At 33.6% G+C, this 18240-nt stretch overlaps 1 protein-coding gene and 1 long non-coding RNA gene across 2 annotated transcripts; one reads left to right on the top strand and one right to left on the bottom strand.

Annotated features, from left to right (window-relative positions):
• Positions 1–2656: 2656 nt before the first annotated feature.
• LOC134234917 (uncharacterized) lies at positions 2657–4370 on the top strand. Its single transcript, XR_009985279.1, has 4 exons — positions 2657–2703; positions 2851–2955; positions 3224–3284; positions 3400–4370. It is a non-coding gene; the product is annotated as an uncharacterized LOC134234917 (long non-coding RNA).
• Positions 4371–15612: 11242 nt separating this feature from the next.
• Positions 15613–16548, bottom strand: LOC134234916 (uncharacterized). The gene has a single exon (XM_062716963.1). The coding sequence runs from the start codon at positions 16546–16548 to the stop codon at positions 15613–15615; it is 936 nt and encodes a 311-aa protein (XP_062572947.1).
• Positions 16549–18240: the final 1692 nt, after the last annotated feature.

Genomic DNA, 18240 nt, shown 5'->3' with positions numbered 1-18240 from the left:
GATGTGGATACTTAAAAATTCGAAGGAACTTTTGGACAATTTGAAATCACAATATTTCACCAAAGTCAACAGCTTAAAAACATATGACTTTTTCAACTTTATACACCACCATTCCCAAAGATTATTTAAGGTCCAGACTTTTTTAATATCGCTGAATCTGCTTTTTTAATGAAAATGGAACTCGAAAATTTACTAACCTTGTCATTGGTCATTTTCAAAATTATTTTGGTAAAAAACATTCTGATGGTACATTCAAGTACTCTGAAGTTGACATCAAAAAGATGCTTGATTATCTAATTGACAATATCTATCTGTTTTTAGGAGACCAGGTCTTCCAACAATGTATTGGAATTCCCATTGGTATCAATTGTAATTGTGCCCGCTATTAGCAGACTTATTTTTATATTCACATGAAGCAGAATTTGTTGAAAATCTTAAACGTGAAAAGAAGAAAATATTTGCTGTGGCCTTCAATTCGACATTTAGATATATCGACGGCGTATAGATAGTTTTCGATGGACCTAAATTTAGCAAGTTACTTCCCGTTGGCTGCCATATTGGAGGTCCAAATGCTCATATTCCTTCATTGTTCAACCAATTTTAAATTTTTATATTTGCTAGTTTGAATTAGGAATTATCATTTTTCAGAAGTATATAAATTTTTGGAAGCCTCCTTTATTTAAAAAAAAATATTTGATAAAGATTTTCCACCAAATATTTCTGCTATGTTGCCTTAAACGTGGTAAGACAAAGAGGAAAACTCACCGAGTCGACCTCCAATATGGAGGCCAACGGGAGGTAACTTTTGAAAACTATCTATTGTCAGTTACTAATAATTATTTCCACTTTTATGTCGATACAATATATCCTGGTGAGCTTGAAATAAAATATACCACACAGTCTGACACATCTGTTTCATATGTGATATTTTACTTAAAAAGAGACGTCAATGGTTATCTAACAACCAAGCTTTATAATAAACGTGGTGATTTTAACTTTTCAATTGACAACTTCCCTTACTTATGTAGTAATATACCTCCATCGCCTGCATATGGAGTTTATGTTTCTTAGTTGGTTCTATATCCAAGAGTATGCTCTAAGTATGAACAATTTCTAAAACGCGCTGAATTATTGATAAATTAGTTGATGAAAAAAATATCTGCTGTCTCATTTCAAGTCATTTCGTAAATTCTATAGTCGATACAATGACCTTGACAAGAAATACAATTTATCATTGAGTATTATGTCATCCGAAGCAAATTGAATGTTGGGCGGGGATGGGGGTGGGGTTATTGTTTGTGATCTTTATATATTTCTTCATGGAAGATTTACGTTAGCATATTTTTTTTACTTAATTAATCTATCAAAAGAATGTTTTTTTTTTGTTTTTTTTTTAGATTTTCAATATTGTCAAATTATTATAAATAGACTGATAATGAGATATAAGATTGTTTTGTGTCATTCTTTCTTATAATTGAATTGAAGTTATCAACCGAATCTGTTGATTAAAAAAGAAGACATTTTTAGTGCATTATGTCTGTATAACTCTCATTTAAACTTACATTTGTGAAGTTCCGGTGGAGTCCATTTCACAGGTCGGAATGGAAAGTTTCAGGTGCTATAAATAGTTCAGAAAAAACCCAACTACGTACTTTCATTTTTATAGAAAGTATTCAAGATATCGGAGAATGGTGTTAGTTATTGAAAGCTCAGTCAATTAGTTTTTAACCATGTATATATGCGTGATATAAATGTGATTACTTTTATTTTTTAGTCGTCAACTTCCCTTACTTATGCATCAATGGAGTTTTATGAAGAGACTTACTTTTACATTTGACAGCTGACTTTTACATTTTAGTGATTGGAGTTTGTCTATGTTTAAATTGTAAAAGTCAGTCGTCAATTGTAAAAGTAAGTCTCTTCATAAAACTCCAATGTGCCTTCATAATTTACATATAGAGTTTATATCTCTCAGTTAAGGTGTCCGGATAGGGCTATTTGTTAAAGATTAACAGGTCTGTTAGAAAAACACTCCGTCACGCTACCACACAACTCGCCATCGCGCTATCACAACATTTAGCACAACACGCTCTCACACTAACAAAAAATCACACAACATGCACGCTGTCACACTGACACGAGTTCGCACAACACGCCGTCGCGCTAACCTACAACTCGCGACGGGTTGGTGAAGCTGACTGACGTTTTTCATACTCATTGTTAGTCCATTATTTATACACTGAATTGAAGACGGATTTTTACTTTATTTTATGATAAGGAGCACATGGCGGGTGTAACTGGTCGGCAGGGGATGCTCACTCCTCCATGGCACCTGATCCCACCTCTGAAGTTTTGGAGATCCTTGTCTGCTTTGCTTCTATTTTGTATTGTTTTATGGATTTTTGATCTTGAATATTGTTCGTTTTATTGATATGTCTGTACATGTATAGACGTGTAAATTTTGTTGCTAATTGTTAACAACGAATAAAACAAAATTAAACCTTCAAAGAATATTTTTCTGGTTTTACAGTAAATTAATTTTAATAAAGCTATGAATCTGAATAGGGGATAACCTAAGTATTATATCATGATTTCACTTTCTTCTTTTGAAAATTGGGATAAATTCAGTTGCAGAATTTAAAATTCTTTTGTTTTCTGAATACAGGAAGAGATTTTAATACACTGCGGCACTGTCTGTCATAGGTTTGTGTACAATGTATTGTTGTTCCCTTGTGTGTCACTATTATTTTGTTAAAACGTAGACAAATACTCTAGAATTAAATGCAGAGTCCACAGAAGCCAAAGTCATCCTAAGTAAAATGATTGATGATAAATGTGATGATTTTGTAGGGGAAGCATTGTATGATGAGAGACGTACTGCTGAAGAGATCTGTGGATGTTTATATTGTTATCGTCATTAACACGAAAAACTCTACTCCAGAGATTCTCAAGTAAGTCCTCAGTATCAGGAACAGTAACTCTTCCTATACTTGTTCATTGTTACTCTTCACCTGGCGTATTACAGTTCTGAAGGTAACAAAAGTCTTCAATACATTAAACACACAAACATTGTGGAATTATATAATCATCAGGGAAAGGAAATTAGATATTCGTGAAAAATTGCACATACACATGTATTTAATTATATATTATGAATGCCAACATCTTGAGAAAGATGTATTTTGCAATTTGATGAGTTGAAGGATTAAAATTCTAATTTCAGTATTTCGGGGAAGATAAAGCCACAGAATACAAGTACAGAATCCCTGAGGACATAGTTTGTAGTAATGTTATTGTACAAGTGACATATAAATATTTGCTATTTTTGAGTCGTAATGTATGTCCATTGCTTCATTTTAAAATGATTTTTACAGCAGTATTATTCATTTTATCTTGCAGAAACTATCACAGTGGGCAGTGATGGTGTGAGGGACAGGAAGAACTTCCTTAAGGCTTTCTATGAGGGAGTGCAGAAAGGTCAGGACAGGGTGTGTTGGTTGTCGAGCTCCCAGTTAGACGGGAGTACCACGGAACAGTACCAGGACTATCTAGGGAGTGAGAGTACCAGACAACAGAACCAGTCCCAGGACAGCAACAACGAGGTCAAGCTGTTACGTTCATCATCCACACCCATGTAAATAGCTGTTACAACTAACCCCCCTAGGATTTAGACTGTATAAATTAGCTGTTACAACTAAACCCCTGGGATTTAATTTGTATAAACAAGCTGGTACAACAACCTCCCCTAAGATATATACCATGTAGATCAGATCTGTAGTGTGTATAATGTGTACCGATTAATTTCTGTCATTAGCATCATTGTTTTCAGTGCATGCTCTATGTTGACTTCTTATATAATTAGAATGTACTTTATTCCAGTTTATTGTAAATTACAGTCATTTAACTTGGGTGCTTTTTTAACAGTATTACTTGTTCTCTTAAATAACTTGAATAAAACTGATTAAAATAAATGTCAACTTTCTTACAGTAATTTTCTGTAAACCTAATTGGATCAATATTGATCTGGAATTTAAGAGCGCCTGATATGGATCCTTTTTAATGTAGTTATAAATGTATTTTTCAAGATCTGTTCAGACCTGTTAAGATGGTGTTCTTTATTTCAGTGTGTTGTATTAATTGTTCCACATATTGGTCTCAGCTTTAACTACGTGTTCACTGTTAATTATTATGAATTGTATTTGTTGATTCGCTAGGTACTATGAAAGCCAGTAGTGGTTGTTTATTAATGTTCAATTTTTCATAGTTTATTTCTAATCTTAGGATTTTTTTGAATATTTTTAGATCATGTTGACACTTTTGTAAATTTTAACTTTTACCTGTATATTATAAGAGATTCTGAGAGTTGTTGTGTGTTAAAATATGTAATGATACATGGTTGATGAACTATATTATGGCCACCTGAGTCAGACCTAGTGTCTTTGTTTCTTCCACCGGTATGCACCAAAAGCCATCTGTATTAAACACTTGTGAGATATTTCAAACGTCCGTGAACCTGTAGAACTAGTCTCATATTCAAACACTTACCTTAAAAATCTACTTTACTTGTAGACATTATGCGAATCTCCCTTACTCGCAAAGATCAAACAAACTACATATTTGTCTGATTATAATTAGCTATGAGCCTTGAATACTTAAACTGTGGAATTCATTTCCCAGGAGAACAGTGTTCACGGTAGGTCAATGTAACAAGTAAACTCAAAAATTTATCATACATTGTATCTACTGTCATAGTTCTTGTAGCATCTACTCAAATGGTCGTAGTTCTTCAATATCAGACAATCACACTGTACATTATAAAAAAAAACAAAAAAACAAAAAACTAGGAGATTTAATATGTATGTTAAAATTCATTTCTTACCTTTTTCTGGAGTTCAGGTCACATTTAGAAAATGCTGGCTACAAAAGTAATGAAACATGTTTTCTAGGTGAGTTTAAGTGTCCGAAAACCTAACGATATTTTGAAAATTCTTTCATAATCTTTGCATCTGGGTTTTACAAATAAATTGATTTGAATAAACTACATGTGCAGTATGAGGCCTTTAACAAGTGCCTCAATTTCAATTCCCATTGTGAAAGGTTCAGACCCAACATTAAGGCTTTGTGGATCACAAGTTTAGAAACTCAAGATACTCAGGTGAGCATGAAGGCCTAGCAGCCTTATTGTTTAACAGAGAATATGAAAGCCCAGAACCCTTATTCTTTAATTAAAAGTATCTTTGTTACAAATAATGTATGAAATGTGCTGCATTTTGTGTTGTATATTTGAAATGGAAATGTGATAATCATTAATTTGATGAAAATGCTTTAATCATAGACAATTGAGGTTTATTTGTAATAAAAACTTTTCACTTATATCCATGCACTTAGTTTTATACATGTATGTACTTGATGTGAATGTGTTACTTTTATTTGTGATGTTATAAAATGTTACCTTGCTGAATGTTTGATATTCTGGTCATCAAAGAAATATTCTTCTACATCATGTCATGAATCCTCAAAGTCCTAAATGTGTGTAGCTTTAATAATATCACATGTATTGTATTTACATGAGACAAGAGAAATCTAATGAAATCCATAGTAATGATTAGTCTTTCAGTTTTTAGCAAGTTGGTCTTAATTTTTTATCTTTCATTGTAAACAGCAGTTTTATAGTTTCTCTTCTTAACTCTTGATGAAAATATGAATTTACAGCATGTAATGGGGCAAATATTTCTCATGCAGAGAGTTTTGTTATCTGATTTGCTTTAAAATAATATACAATTTAGATGTAAAATTATATGAGAGTTTTATATTTTATTGCTCAGATATGATGCATTTGAGTTTTAAGCTCACCAGAGCCTTCCTGAGCAGAACGCTCAAGTGAGCTTTCCTGATCCAATTTAGTCCATTTTTTGTCATTGTTTTTTTAAACTTTTCAAAATTATTATCTTTTTCTCAAGAACCACTGGGCTGTTTAAACTGTTTCAACCAAACATTTTACAAAGTATACTTTAGTTATGGTGATTCAAGTTTGTTCAATCAAAGGGCCCACTTACTTGCAAGAGGGGATAAGATTTCATGAAAAAATTATTGCCACTTCTTTAAAAATCTGTCAAGAACCAATCTGCTGAAAATATGATCTTATATGAAATCATCGAGGTAGTGTAGATTCAAGTTTTTTTCAAATCATGATCACTGGATTAATTTTTATGAACTGATTATTTTCTGCGTTTTCTTAGCCAAAGTGCTCAGGTGAGCGATGTGACCCTTGGGCCTGTTATTGTGATATTATATTGATGATTGCTGTGGCTTTCCTTGTAAATCAATGAGTTGAAGCTTTTGGAAGATGATCTATATGGCACTAATAAACCAAATCAACAATTGACAAAAATGATTGCAAACTGTTTAGTTTAAAGCCGCTTGGTCCGATTCTAATCGCTAAAAATATATATTCGTTTTTCTTCTTGAAAAATAATTGTCCATAAATTATTTCAACTTTTGTCAAATTATATCCCCAAAGTCTTTTTCTTTTAAAAGATATCAAAATTCAAAAGTTAAAAAAATAATTTTTGATAGGTCACACAATAAATAATCCTTTGTTGACATTTGTTGACATTACGTGAAGTCACCTTCGAAAAATTAAATTTATCGCTTACATGTATAACTCGTGAAGAACAAACCCGAGCATTTTTTCCACAACAGTGTACACGAGCAATATTCTATAAACCCCCTTTTTAAAAATTCTTTAAAAATATCTTATTTTCCTTTATTCTGTAAATATGCATATTATTATAAAAATTACTATGGATTTTTTTCAATTAATTCCTTAAGTTTTAAAAGATATATCATGACTTAGGATTCTACTAATTGAAAAAAAATACTCGGGTTTGAATTCTCTTCATAATTAGATATATCCGATAAAAGTATTTTTTTTTCAAAGGTGACTTCAAAACAGATCTTAACTTCCCGTCAGGAACTGCTGTTTGTCAACAAGGTTTTTGGTATATGTTTTACATGTAAGGATTGATGTAATAAACTATTAAATCAATCTTATAATTAATTTTTATTTATTATCTATGTAATGAATACTTTTATTGTTTAAGATAATATGTGCCTGTTTCGGATGAAGCGGCTTTAATCATAGTTTACGTATTCAATACTAGCTTATATCACGGTAAGTCAAATAAAATGTATTTGAAGTTAATCATGCATTTAGGACAATGAAATACTGTATACAGGGAAATGTTTGCTCCAGTTATATTTTCTCTTGGTGAATTTAACACGGAGCAAACTTGTTTCCAAATCTGAAAGGGCGACAATAACCCGGTAATTTTAATGTCCTGTACTTGCAATAAAACTAACAATTAATTATCCACTTTAACTCCTGGTAGTGTAGAAGGCAGCTCTTTTATACAGGTCATACATCAAGAAGAAATTTGTGTCTTAAGTAACAAAACACTGATTAAAATGGTTCATCTAAATCTTGTACTAATTAATGCCGAAAAAACTTATTGTTTTTTGAGTATGAACACAAAAACTGTTTTTGCAATGCAGTGGGTGTTTTTTTTTCTCTATTTTTTTTTTTTTTTTACAAAAAATTGGTGGAGGTTAAGTCAATCTGCTGGATCTAAAGCTTATGGTTTGTAAAAATTAAGAAAAAAAATTATGTCATGAAAGTTTTCCTCTGTTATGAATTGTGAGAATTGTTTTGTGAAGATGATTAAATTCATGCTCTGTGAAGTATAATTAACAAGTTTTGTTCTTTATGCAACAGTTTTGCCTTTTACATGTTTTAGTGCAAAGCTAGACTCTTGAGTCAATTGCTGTTCTGTACATGATTCCTTTTGGTTTATTTCATTTACAATTGATAAAATGTTGGTATTCTATGAAATGAACAGAGTACTAAAACTTAATTGAATAGCTATTTTTTTTTATTTACAAGTAAGTAGATTATTAGCTGAATAATCAGACATGTATCATCATCTTTTTTATTTTATTCCTGAAGTCCATGAAAACATGTTTATATGTATATTGAACAGTAATCTTATAGGGAATATTGATGAAGTTGAAGTCGTTAAAATAGAGTTTATTGAAATTATTATTTTATCTTTTTATTTTTTATAGTTTTATTCTTGTTGCAGTTTTAATATTTTATTCAATATTAACAAGAAATGTGGAGTCAATGCCTCCTCAGAGGCCCTCGCAGATATATCCTCACCTGGGGTGCCAGGAGCTCCCTGGATCGGATAGAAAATAAGAATTGTACATATCAAAGATAATAATTCTGTCGTAAGATACAGTAGGATAAAACAGAATAAACAAAAAAAGGAAACATGACAATTCACATTTTAGGAGTAATGTTTCATTCACATTTCGTATTTAATTGAATATTGCAGCCCATGATATTTTTGCTTTTGTTTTCTCTGCCTTTTCAATACCATTATACTGAAACTGTCTTCCAGACAGCTCTGAGAATTGAAAACACCAATTATATCTTTATTAATTTATTGAAAAACAAGATCATAATAATACAACACACAATTTTGGATGGAAATGGCCGCAAATTTTGTAGGAGTCAAGGGAGACAACTAGGATACCATAAACAAACGGGCAAACTAGTGGCCTCGCTTAGGCACAAGCTGCACAGCTTTTACACCCTGCCTCAGGCTTGCTACCTGGTTTAGAATTTTAACACCAACCAGCCTGTAGCCTCTCCTACTTTTATATAGGTAGAGGGGGGTCTGAGCACTGAAATGCTGCAGATCCCAAGCAATTTACATTTATTCTACACATTTCCGCAATGGCATTTAACTTCCATGTTAAAACACAGCCATGAGACCCGCCCCCATGCTTTGATGCAGATGGGCAGAGACAAACAGGTTAAGCATGCACAAGGATCATGTCTCCCTTGACCCCGCCACTAACATCGATATGATGTTCCCCACAATAATTTGCACCAAAATTAATATTTATATATGTAGCAATCCTAAACTAGGAAATTACAGGTCAACGCGTCATCGCAACTGAAATCTGACTAAATAAATAAAAGGATATTACTGAGGAGGGAAAATTTTGCCCTTTACCCCTAATATGAATTCCAAACCACCCTGGATATTATTTAAATAAGCCTTATTCCCTCTTTCAGATAAATGAGTTCCATCATATCTAAATAAACTACTTTGATGAACATTGATATTTTTGTCATGAAAAATGCAAGACCCATTAACTTCGGATGTAATGGATTTTCTAATGGCCTTATTCACCTTACGCTGTTTTAAATCAATCTTAGCCCCACCCTTGCCAAGAGGTGCACCATGCCAATAAAGACGTGGAAGCATTGTTGACCAAATGAGCAAAGTCTTAGGAAGCAATACATTATAACGATACAAACTACTTGAATTTCATGTGAAAATCTAAATGCAATATTGCCAGACGTTGTTAGATCATTTGACCCTGCGTGAATGACTAGTACATCTGGGTGTGGTTGATGTTTGAGTTCATCTGTTAACACTTTGTCAAGATATTCCCATTTCAGCCCTCTAATTCCCTTCCAAGTGATGTCCATCCCAAGATTATGGTTCTTTCCACCCGGTCTCTCTTCTCCCTGCCTCCTCACCAGCCCAATAAGGTATTGAAGATCCCACTATCCAAATCGTCTTGAAACCTTGAGTACTTTGGCAAAATTAGCCTGTATTCCATTTAACAATGCTAACATGTTATAATCTTATGTAGTTTCTGAAAGCTTTTGACTCCCACCGGCCCAAAGATTTTATTTCTGAATCTGGAAACCCCTGTATAGCAAGATCTGTAGCCCTGCCTATTCTAAAGCTATGTGGTCTAAAGTGTCCTTGAATGTTCCTGAATTGAAGTGCTTTTTGAAGCACGTAGTTGAATTGGTATCGTGTTACACCCTTATTTCGACATGAATAAAGCATAAAAGGGAGCCATCATAAGGGCGCAGCCGTAAAAACTTGAGTACCCACTGTACTGGGCAGATATCCGAATTTAACTGTTTGGAAATATGCAATGTTGTTGTATTTCCCATTTGGTCAGTTTTGGACCTGGGAATTAAGATGCTGACCTTGCTTCTAGTAAACGTGATGTGTGCCCTATGGATATTCAAAACTTCACTTACTCTAAAGTATCAGTCACATTATCCAGCGATGGGGTATACGATGAGAAACCGATGCGGTTTTTTTTAATGAAAATGGCGTGGTTGCCGGCCGGGCACCACTAGTGATCGGACGATGACTGAGGCGATTTTGCGAATCGGTTGGGTCATCGGTAGGAAATAATTCGTAGTTAAAATTCAGCGATGTCTCCAACGATGCCTCACATCACTCCTCTTCGGCAACCCATCATTAACTCATCTTACACGGATCGGCCGATGTATGGCCGAGCATCGTCAATTGTCCGTTGAATCTGAGGTCATCGGGGGGTTGAGTGGTGTTCAACAGAAAACCGGCCGATCACCGGTTGATGTTCGACCAAACATTGGCCCGTAGTCAATCGATGTCGAACGATGTTCACCAATGTATGAGCGATTTTATGTACATCGACCGATTATCCTAGAACATCGTTTTATGATTAGCAATGCTTCGCTGGGCCTTTGAAAGTCCGGCCGGCAACCACGCCATTTTTATCATAAAACGCATTGGTTGCCCATCGTATATCCATCGCTGGATAATGTGACTGATTCTTTAAGTACTACTAGGCCGATGTGGACCGATGTTGGAGCATCGTTAGCACCACGGATTACCACCGATTACCACCGGTCTACGGCCACCGGCCGGGAAATGTGACCTAGGCATAAGCAAGCCGTGATATGCAATTGAGAAAAGTGTGGAAAATAACACTGCCTCGTAAGATGATCTACACACTGATGGCAATGCTGATACTACACGCTCCAAGATGGATATAGTTAATGGGATTCGAGAATCTAAAGTGATACCTCTCTTTTTGTGGAGACCCTGCAAGGCTTTTTTGACAATGAATGATTGAGTGTTATCTTGTATGCCTCTTAATTTGTGTATATATGATAATGCGCTATGTTCGGTAGTCACCGTCTTTTTTAGGTACAAGACCTAAAGGAGAAACTTGTAATGTTGGAAAAGGTGGTTCTATGAAGGGACCCGCAACTCTCCCCAATGAAACTTCTTTGTAAATTTTTTGCTCTGCAACTGGATATTGTTTGTCTAAACTTGTAAGATTCTTTGAAAACGTGGGTGATCTAGGGCCATAATACTGTAATTTAAAACCATGTTGAAAACCTTCCCTTAAGAATTGATGATCAGAATAATTTTGAGTATGGAAAAAATTTTGTCTAGTTTAATTGGGGTCTTGCCCAATTTATATAGCTGACTTGGTGGAACAGGTTGTGGCCGGGTGCTTGCCTCCGCACCTCCTGCAGACGTGCTTGAATCTGCATTAATGATTGGTGGTGCAAATTCCCCCAAGTCACTGTCAGGTGAAGCATCACTCCCTGGAACAGTCTCTGGTTCGGCATGGTGGGGGGGGGGGGGATGATCGTTCCTTTGCGCTCCAGACCTTTGCTGCCTGGGAGAATGGCGAGGCTTTTTGTGCCCTCTGCCCCGGGATGGAGACACCATCTCCCCTCTGATATCTCTTTTCCTTTTTGGTGGCATACTGATTAGGATTGGACTGGATTTTTTGTTTATAACTTTTACTAATGACCAAACGCACTGGGATGTTGAAGAGGAAGAGGAAGTTGCTATACTAGTTAACTCATCCTGAAGCTGACTTTCCCATGAACTAGATAACTTGTACCAAGTTGTGTCTTATTGTTTAATGCTATCCAGACAATTAAATGAGATTATCTCATATTCATTTCAATAATCTATATTGTTTCACATTTACATATATTGAACTATAGCAATTTTACAGATGTTCGTAGGGGGCACCAACGCATCAAGTCCAAACGTCCCCATACGATTATATACTTTATAATATAATATATTTTGTGAATACTTGACATTAAAGAATATTTTTCAGAAATATAAGAAGCAGTTTGATTTCAGCTAATCAAAATATACAAATGTCAGAAATACTTATTATTTCCTTTTTAATGATAATCAATATCACTGGATCAAGGACAAAAAATGCAAGTTCTACTATGAAATTTTTAAAAACAAAAAAATTGTGAAGCCATGCTACATCAATAAATACAAAAAAGAATTAGGTATCCAAAATCAATATTTTTCTGAAATATATTTTTCCAAAATTGTCAAAGCCTTTGACAAAAATATTTTTGATTTTAACCACAGAGTTCTTAATAATCTTCTTAATAACAAGAGTTACTTAAGCAAATGGAATGATATATCTAATCTGTTTCCATATTGTAATGAATGTGTTGAAACAAACAAACACTTTTTATACGAATGTCAAAATGTTCAAAGAATGGAATACTGTTAGTGAAATTTTAAAATTTAATGTATCATGGAAACTTATAGTTGTAGGATTCTATAATGAAGTTTACGAAAAAAATTATTATTTACCAATCTTATATCATTAATAGCCCTTAGAATCTATAAATACAAAATGGAGTGTAGACTGGAAGAAATAGCTCAATCACCATCAGCAATTCTTTGTCATGTAAAAAATCCTTAAGCATGTTTTATTGTGCTCTTAAAAGATCAAAATATAAGAACTGGAAATAAAATATTTTTTAAAAAATAGAAGAAGGTTTATGATACGTCAAATTATCTAACTGATCAATTTCTATGCATTTATATATGAATATATGTTTATTTTATATATAAGATATGTTTATGTTATATATAGAGGATATCTATATTGTGTGATTTGATATTGGCTTTATCCAACGAGTTGAAATGGTGTATATATTCGCGAGGCTTGCCGAGCGAATATACACCATTTCAACGAGTTGGATAAAGCCAATATCAAATCACACAATTATATATGTTCTATTTATCTCATATGACTTTCGATTTAACAAAACTTTGAGACTTCCCAAACTACATGAATGATTGCTAAATTCAAATTGATGACGTATAACTTGATGACGTACCACCGTTGATGTCATGATATACCTAGAAAGTACCATAAGAAAGTAGATCGTGTTCAAAATTTAGAGTTTTTGCTATCTGCATCTTTGAAAACTTTATGTGACAATTGCTGGAGCTTTACATCAAACGGACTTCTGACTGAAAGTTGTAAGGACCATTGGATCATGAAAATGAACTCTTTGGAAGATGGTAGTACAAAATGTGATAGGCAAGGCTAGGGGCCTACTTGTAGATTCATTGTTGATCCATGGTAAGTTACACCTACATTTCTAGTTAGGCATACGTAGCATAATATAAGAAAGCCTTATTGAAGATGTTAAAGGAACCTTAGGCCTATAACAACAACTTAACTGCTAGGCTTTACTTTCTCCGAAAACGATTTAAAAAAGGGGGGGGTTAACGTATAGATCTGTCTTCAAGTAGCCAACACAGGTTCCTTGATAAAATAATTAAGACACTTCTTTGACATATACCAGTCTTTTTCTGGTTTTTAAAGATATCATCGCTCTTTATCATTCATTTTATTAGGGCAATAGTAACCATCACAAATAAAAGTTTCAAATAAAATCTTGAAGCGAGGGATCGTGTCAAAACCGGAAGTGCTATTGATAAAGCATCTACCCGTTGATAAAGCATAAGTTTATCCAACGGCCTGTATCACCAACACGTATGAGATAAAATAATTTATGTAATATACATTATAATATTTAAAGGAAAAAAAAACATTTGAAAATTGTCTGAAAAAATATTAATACTATCTTTTCATCCAAAGGTGACCTGGCCTTTGGAGTATATAATCTTTTTTAGTTAATATGAAAAACTATACACAACATAATGATACACATATTTCAGATAAAGACTTCAAATGATTACAAGAATTTTTAAAATTATGTACAATAGTCAGCAGTTTACATTCCATATATTATTTATCTTGTTCATATCTGACTTAGTCTCATCACACATCAATGCTAATTTGATTTTATCAATTAAATTGATAATATGTATCTATATATTGTCACAACATCTTACATAGGTAATGCACAGTGAACTAAATTCTATTTTCATTTGAATTTATCCTTCATTTTACTTTTTAGCTAACCTATAGCAAAGGTTCAAGTAAACTTTTCAGATAAACTGTTTTTCTGTCCATCTCTTAACTTCTTAAATCTTCTACTTCTACCTAAGAATCGTTGGACCAGTTCAACCTAACTCTCAAGAGAGCATCCTTTGGTAAAGGGGATTCATAATAATTAAAATAAAAAGTCAAATACTTTGATAAAAGGATAAATTATTAATAAGTAAAAAGGACTAATAACTAATTAAAAAAATAATCTCTTTCAAGGCCTACAGGACCAGAAAAAGTAAAAAAAAAAAAAAGCTTTCTGACAGCCGACTGTAGATTAATGTTATTCAAGTCATGGACATATGGAGATAAAGGAGGGGCACAATAGGCTAGCAAACATGTATGGGAACATAGAAAAGTAGACTGTTAGTGGAATGATGACTGGTCATATCAATTTGCAATCATGCCCAAAAAAGTACAAATTTTTTTTTTCAAATAATGAGCATTAAGGGTATAGTACCAGATCACAATCGGAGTTCAAAGTTTCAAATGGGAATGCATATACAAGAAGAAAGTTTAAATATGTTTTAGCAATTGATAATTATTAGGCCACGATTACTTATATTATATAGGATGTTCAGATTGAAAACTGACAAGTGTCTGCTTTGTATCTTAATTGAGAACTCTTTGTTTACGGAAATCACCAAGGCTCTGCAGATTTAGATATGTCTGAACTGTATAGATAGGTATCACAATTTAGAATATCAAGAACTGATACTTATAGAAAAATTCTCGAGAACAGCTGATAATAATGATATAAATATTCTAGCATCCTCTGGTAGTGCTGATTATATTCAAGTCAAGGTTCCAGGGGTAGTGTAATAGGCTGCATTAAGGGATCAAGATTTTACATACAAGCATAATATAGGAACGGATGTTTTTTAAAAAAAATGATACTCAAACATTTTGATATTATGTGGATTTAGATCTCTCGAAGTTAATTGCGTTGGAGTCATAACATACATGTAGTCCAAGCATTGTCTTTAGAATAAGGAGTGGAAAAGTCATTTTATAAAAATCTTTCAAAGAACAAACGTCCATGTCAATCAGCTTAGAATTAATGGCCCATGGGCTTCCATTTAATACAAAAAGAAAAAAAATTGAAATATAGAAAATGAATTTTTATTTGATTCAGATGAACTTAGAATACAATATCTGACATTTTTTAACTTAATTAGTGATTTCAACAACAAATCTCGTTTTTTCTTATTCCTGTAGCTGTTTGTATTTTGTTGAATGGTTCTTGTCTGAGAGATTATTGGTATGAGTATAGAGCAGCCTGTAGGTTCCCTGTCACCTGTTGACAGATCCCCAGAATATGCCACGATACGTCTCTGAGAAATAAAGGTATAACCTGTTCCTGATCATAGTGAACTAGAGTCTGCAAATCATCTAGATCTGATTGTACTTTCATTGCGTCTACATGTCGGTAGCACAAGATCTCTAGCATGTATAACAGTATAAATGGTGAGACATAAAATGATTTTGCATGATTCTGTACCACAGACTGTTGTTCTGTATCAATTCACTGATGTAATGGAAGTCATTGTCAAGTATGATATCCCATGCTAAAGCCTGTCTCATCTTTGTTGACCAGGACTGTCCCCCTACAGCCTCAGTATACTTTTCTGCATCTACATTATCCAAACAAATCACATATGGCTGTGCTAACTTGACCTTGATCATCTCTATAATATTTAAAGCTTCCATGTATCTAAGTGCCTTGTAATAATACATGCACATGTACAACATGTCAGTAATACAACCAAACTTGGCTGCCAATTTCAGCATGTGACGGGAGATTTTGTCAGCTCTATACCTCAGTTTGTTTTGATGTGTGTAAACTTCCATGTTCAAAATAAATGCAGTTTGCTGAAGGACATTACCTGTAAGTTTCTGTAGCTGTAAAACTTGATTTTGTGTCAGGAGGGGTAAATTAATTATCCGTCCTATTGTATATAGAAACCTCATACAACTTTGTAGGTTCAATTCGTATGATGAATCATAGCTGTGAATTTCATGAAATAGGTTTACATCAAACTTAGTCTCAGAAATCAGAGTATTTTCATCTGTACAAATGGAGAATGTGGGGTAATAGAGGACATTTATAATATAAGGCGTAATGGAGGGACTGTGTAGCAGGAATGCTAAACCCTTCTCATACAACCCATACAGTCTTATAAATAATTGAAGATGTTTGTTGCCATGGATTTTACTCAGAAATATGTTGTTAGATGGAATGAAAAAGTTAGGACAGACCCTCTCATACACCCATTTAAGGATAAGTTTAAAGCAAAACCAGAAACACTCCAGGAGATTTTGTGGACACCAGTAAGGTATTGTATTTTGTTGAATCACCCAGACAACTGCTGTTTTCATGTGGTAAGAACATATTAGCTTGTCATCATCAATTAGTCCATTGTTAATTCTTTCTGTTAACAACAATTTAAGTAAGCCGTATGTTAAGAATTGACAGTGGTTCATTGAATACACTAGCTTTTGTTCTGCCAGAGAGAAAGAAATTCTCCATTCATGGTCTTTATGATGTCCTAGCCTATGTCCAATGGCTACAAAGTGACATCCATTTTTATTTTTTAACTATATCATCAACAACATGAGGCTGGGGCCAAGAGCGACATCTGTCTATCCATGAGGAGGCAGATGGAGGCCAAAAGTCACTAACAAAACAGTAAGCATAATCAAATTCTAGTGTTGCTATTGTTTGAGTGGCACAGGGTCCATGTGGAGTGGTAGGTAGTAATGGCATGGAGCAGATGATCTGTCTGAATATAGAACTAGATATATAACGTCTATTATTCATTCTAAAACAAACTCTTTGTAAATAGATGTCCATGCTTGATGACAATAAATATAACAGAGTAAATCCTGGTTGACTATCAGAACAGTCACAGAGGATCAGTGTTTGTCTGTGTGTGTTGTAATACTGAGACTGAGATAATTCCCAGATAACACGGTGATCCTTTGGCCAGTACATAAAGTCTATATCTGATCCTTTCAGCCTAAATCCTTCTCCGTAACTTCCAGACACCATCACACTTAACTCGTCACTTGTTTTCGCTTGATTTACCACCATATCCCTGGTGTCCACCACATCTCTCCTCATGGCCACCAGTCGTGAGGTCCCCACTTTATGACACAGTCCCAAAAACACCGACTCTAATATGTTTTGTATCGCTGTTTTCCTGGTGTATAATAAAGACAAACTTCATATATTTAATATACTTAATAAATTTAGCATTCTACCTATTTATTTAGCTTTTAAAAGCTTTATAGCTAAGAGAGTGGACCTGAATAATATACAGTATATCGATAAATAATTATACCACAATTATTAACTACTTAGTATGATCTACCATTTTGTTAAACCAAAAGTTAGTTTAGTAATGTTTAGTAAATGGCTCCAGTAAATGTTAAACCAAGCCTCCGTTTTACTCCTCAGTAAGTATTAACAGTAGTGAAGAAGAAACTTCAAGAGTGGTGTAAATCAAATGTTGATTCTTAAAAATTCCAAGGAACTATTGGAAAAATTGAAAACATTAGATTTTAGCAAAATAAACAGCTTAAAATCTAAAGGCTTTTCTACTTTATACGCATCTATTCCCAAAGATAATTTAAAGTCCAGGTTTCTTAATGTCACTAACAGCTTTTTGATGTCATTGACAGCTGCTTTTTCAATGAAAATGGAACTCGAAAATTTACGTACCTTGTCATTGTTATTTTCAAAATGATTTTATTAAAAAACATTCTGATGGTACATTTAAGAAGTTGATATAAAAAGATGCTTGAGATTCTGATTGACAAAATTTATATAGGTTTTGGAGACCAGATCTTCCAACAATCTATTGGAATTCTCTTTGGGTACCAATTGTGCAGACCTATTTTTTGTATTCATATGAAGGAGAATTTGTTCAAAATCTTAAATGTGAATAGAAGAAAATACTTCCTGATTTATCGACGACGTATTGTCAATTAACAATGGCAATTTCCATTCTTATGTCGATACGATATATCTTGGTTAGCTTGAGATAAAAGATACCACAGAGTCTGACA

The sequence above is a fragment of the Saccostrea cucullata genome, unplaced genomic scaffold, assembly GCF_032062105.1.
Source record: "Saccostrea cucullata isolate Sc308-1 unplaced genomic scaffold, CSIRO_AGI_Scuc_v1 ctg3844, whole genome shotgun sequence".
NCBI classification, from domain to species: Eukaryota; Metazoa; Mollusca; class Bivalvia; order Ostreida; family Ostreidae; genus Saccostrea; species Saccostrea cuccullata.
Note: the sequence above shows the minus strand (reverse complement) of the source record. Positions and strands in the feature narration are given on the sequence as shown.

Coding starts and splice junctions, on each gene's coding strand:
- LOC134234916 (XM_062716963.1), bottom strand. CDS start 16,548: ATGAAAACAGCAGTTGTCTGGGTGATTCAACAAAATACAATACCTTAC.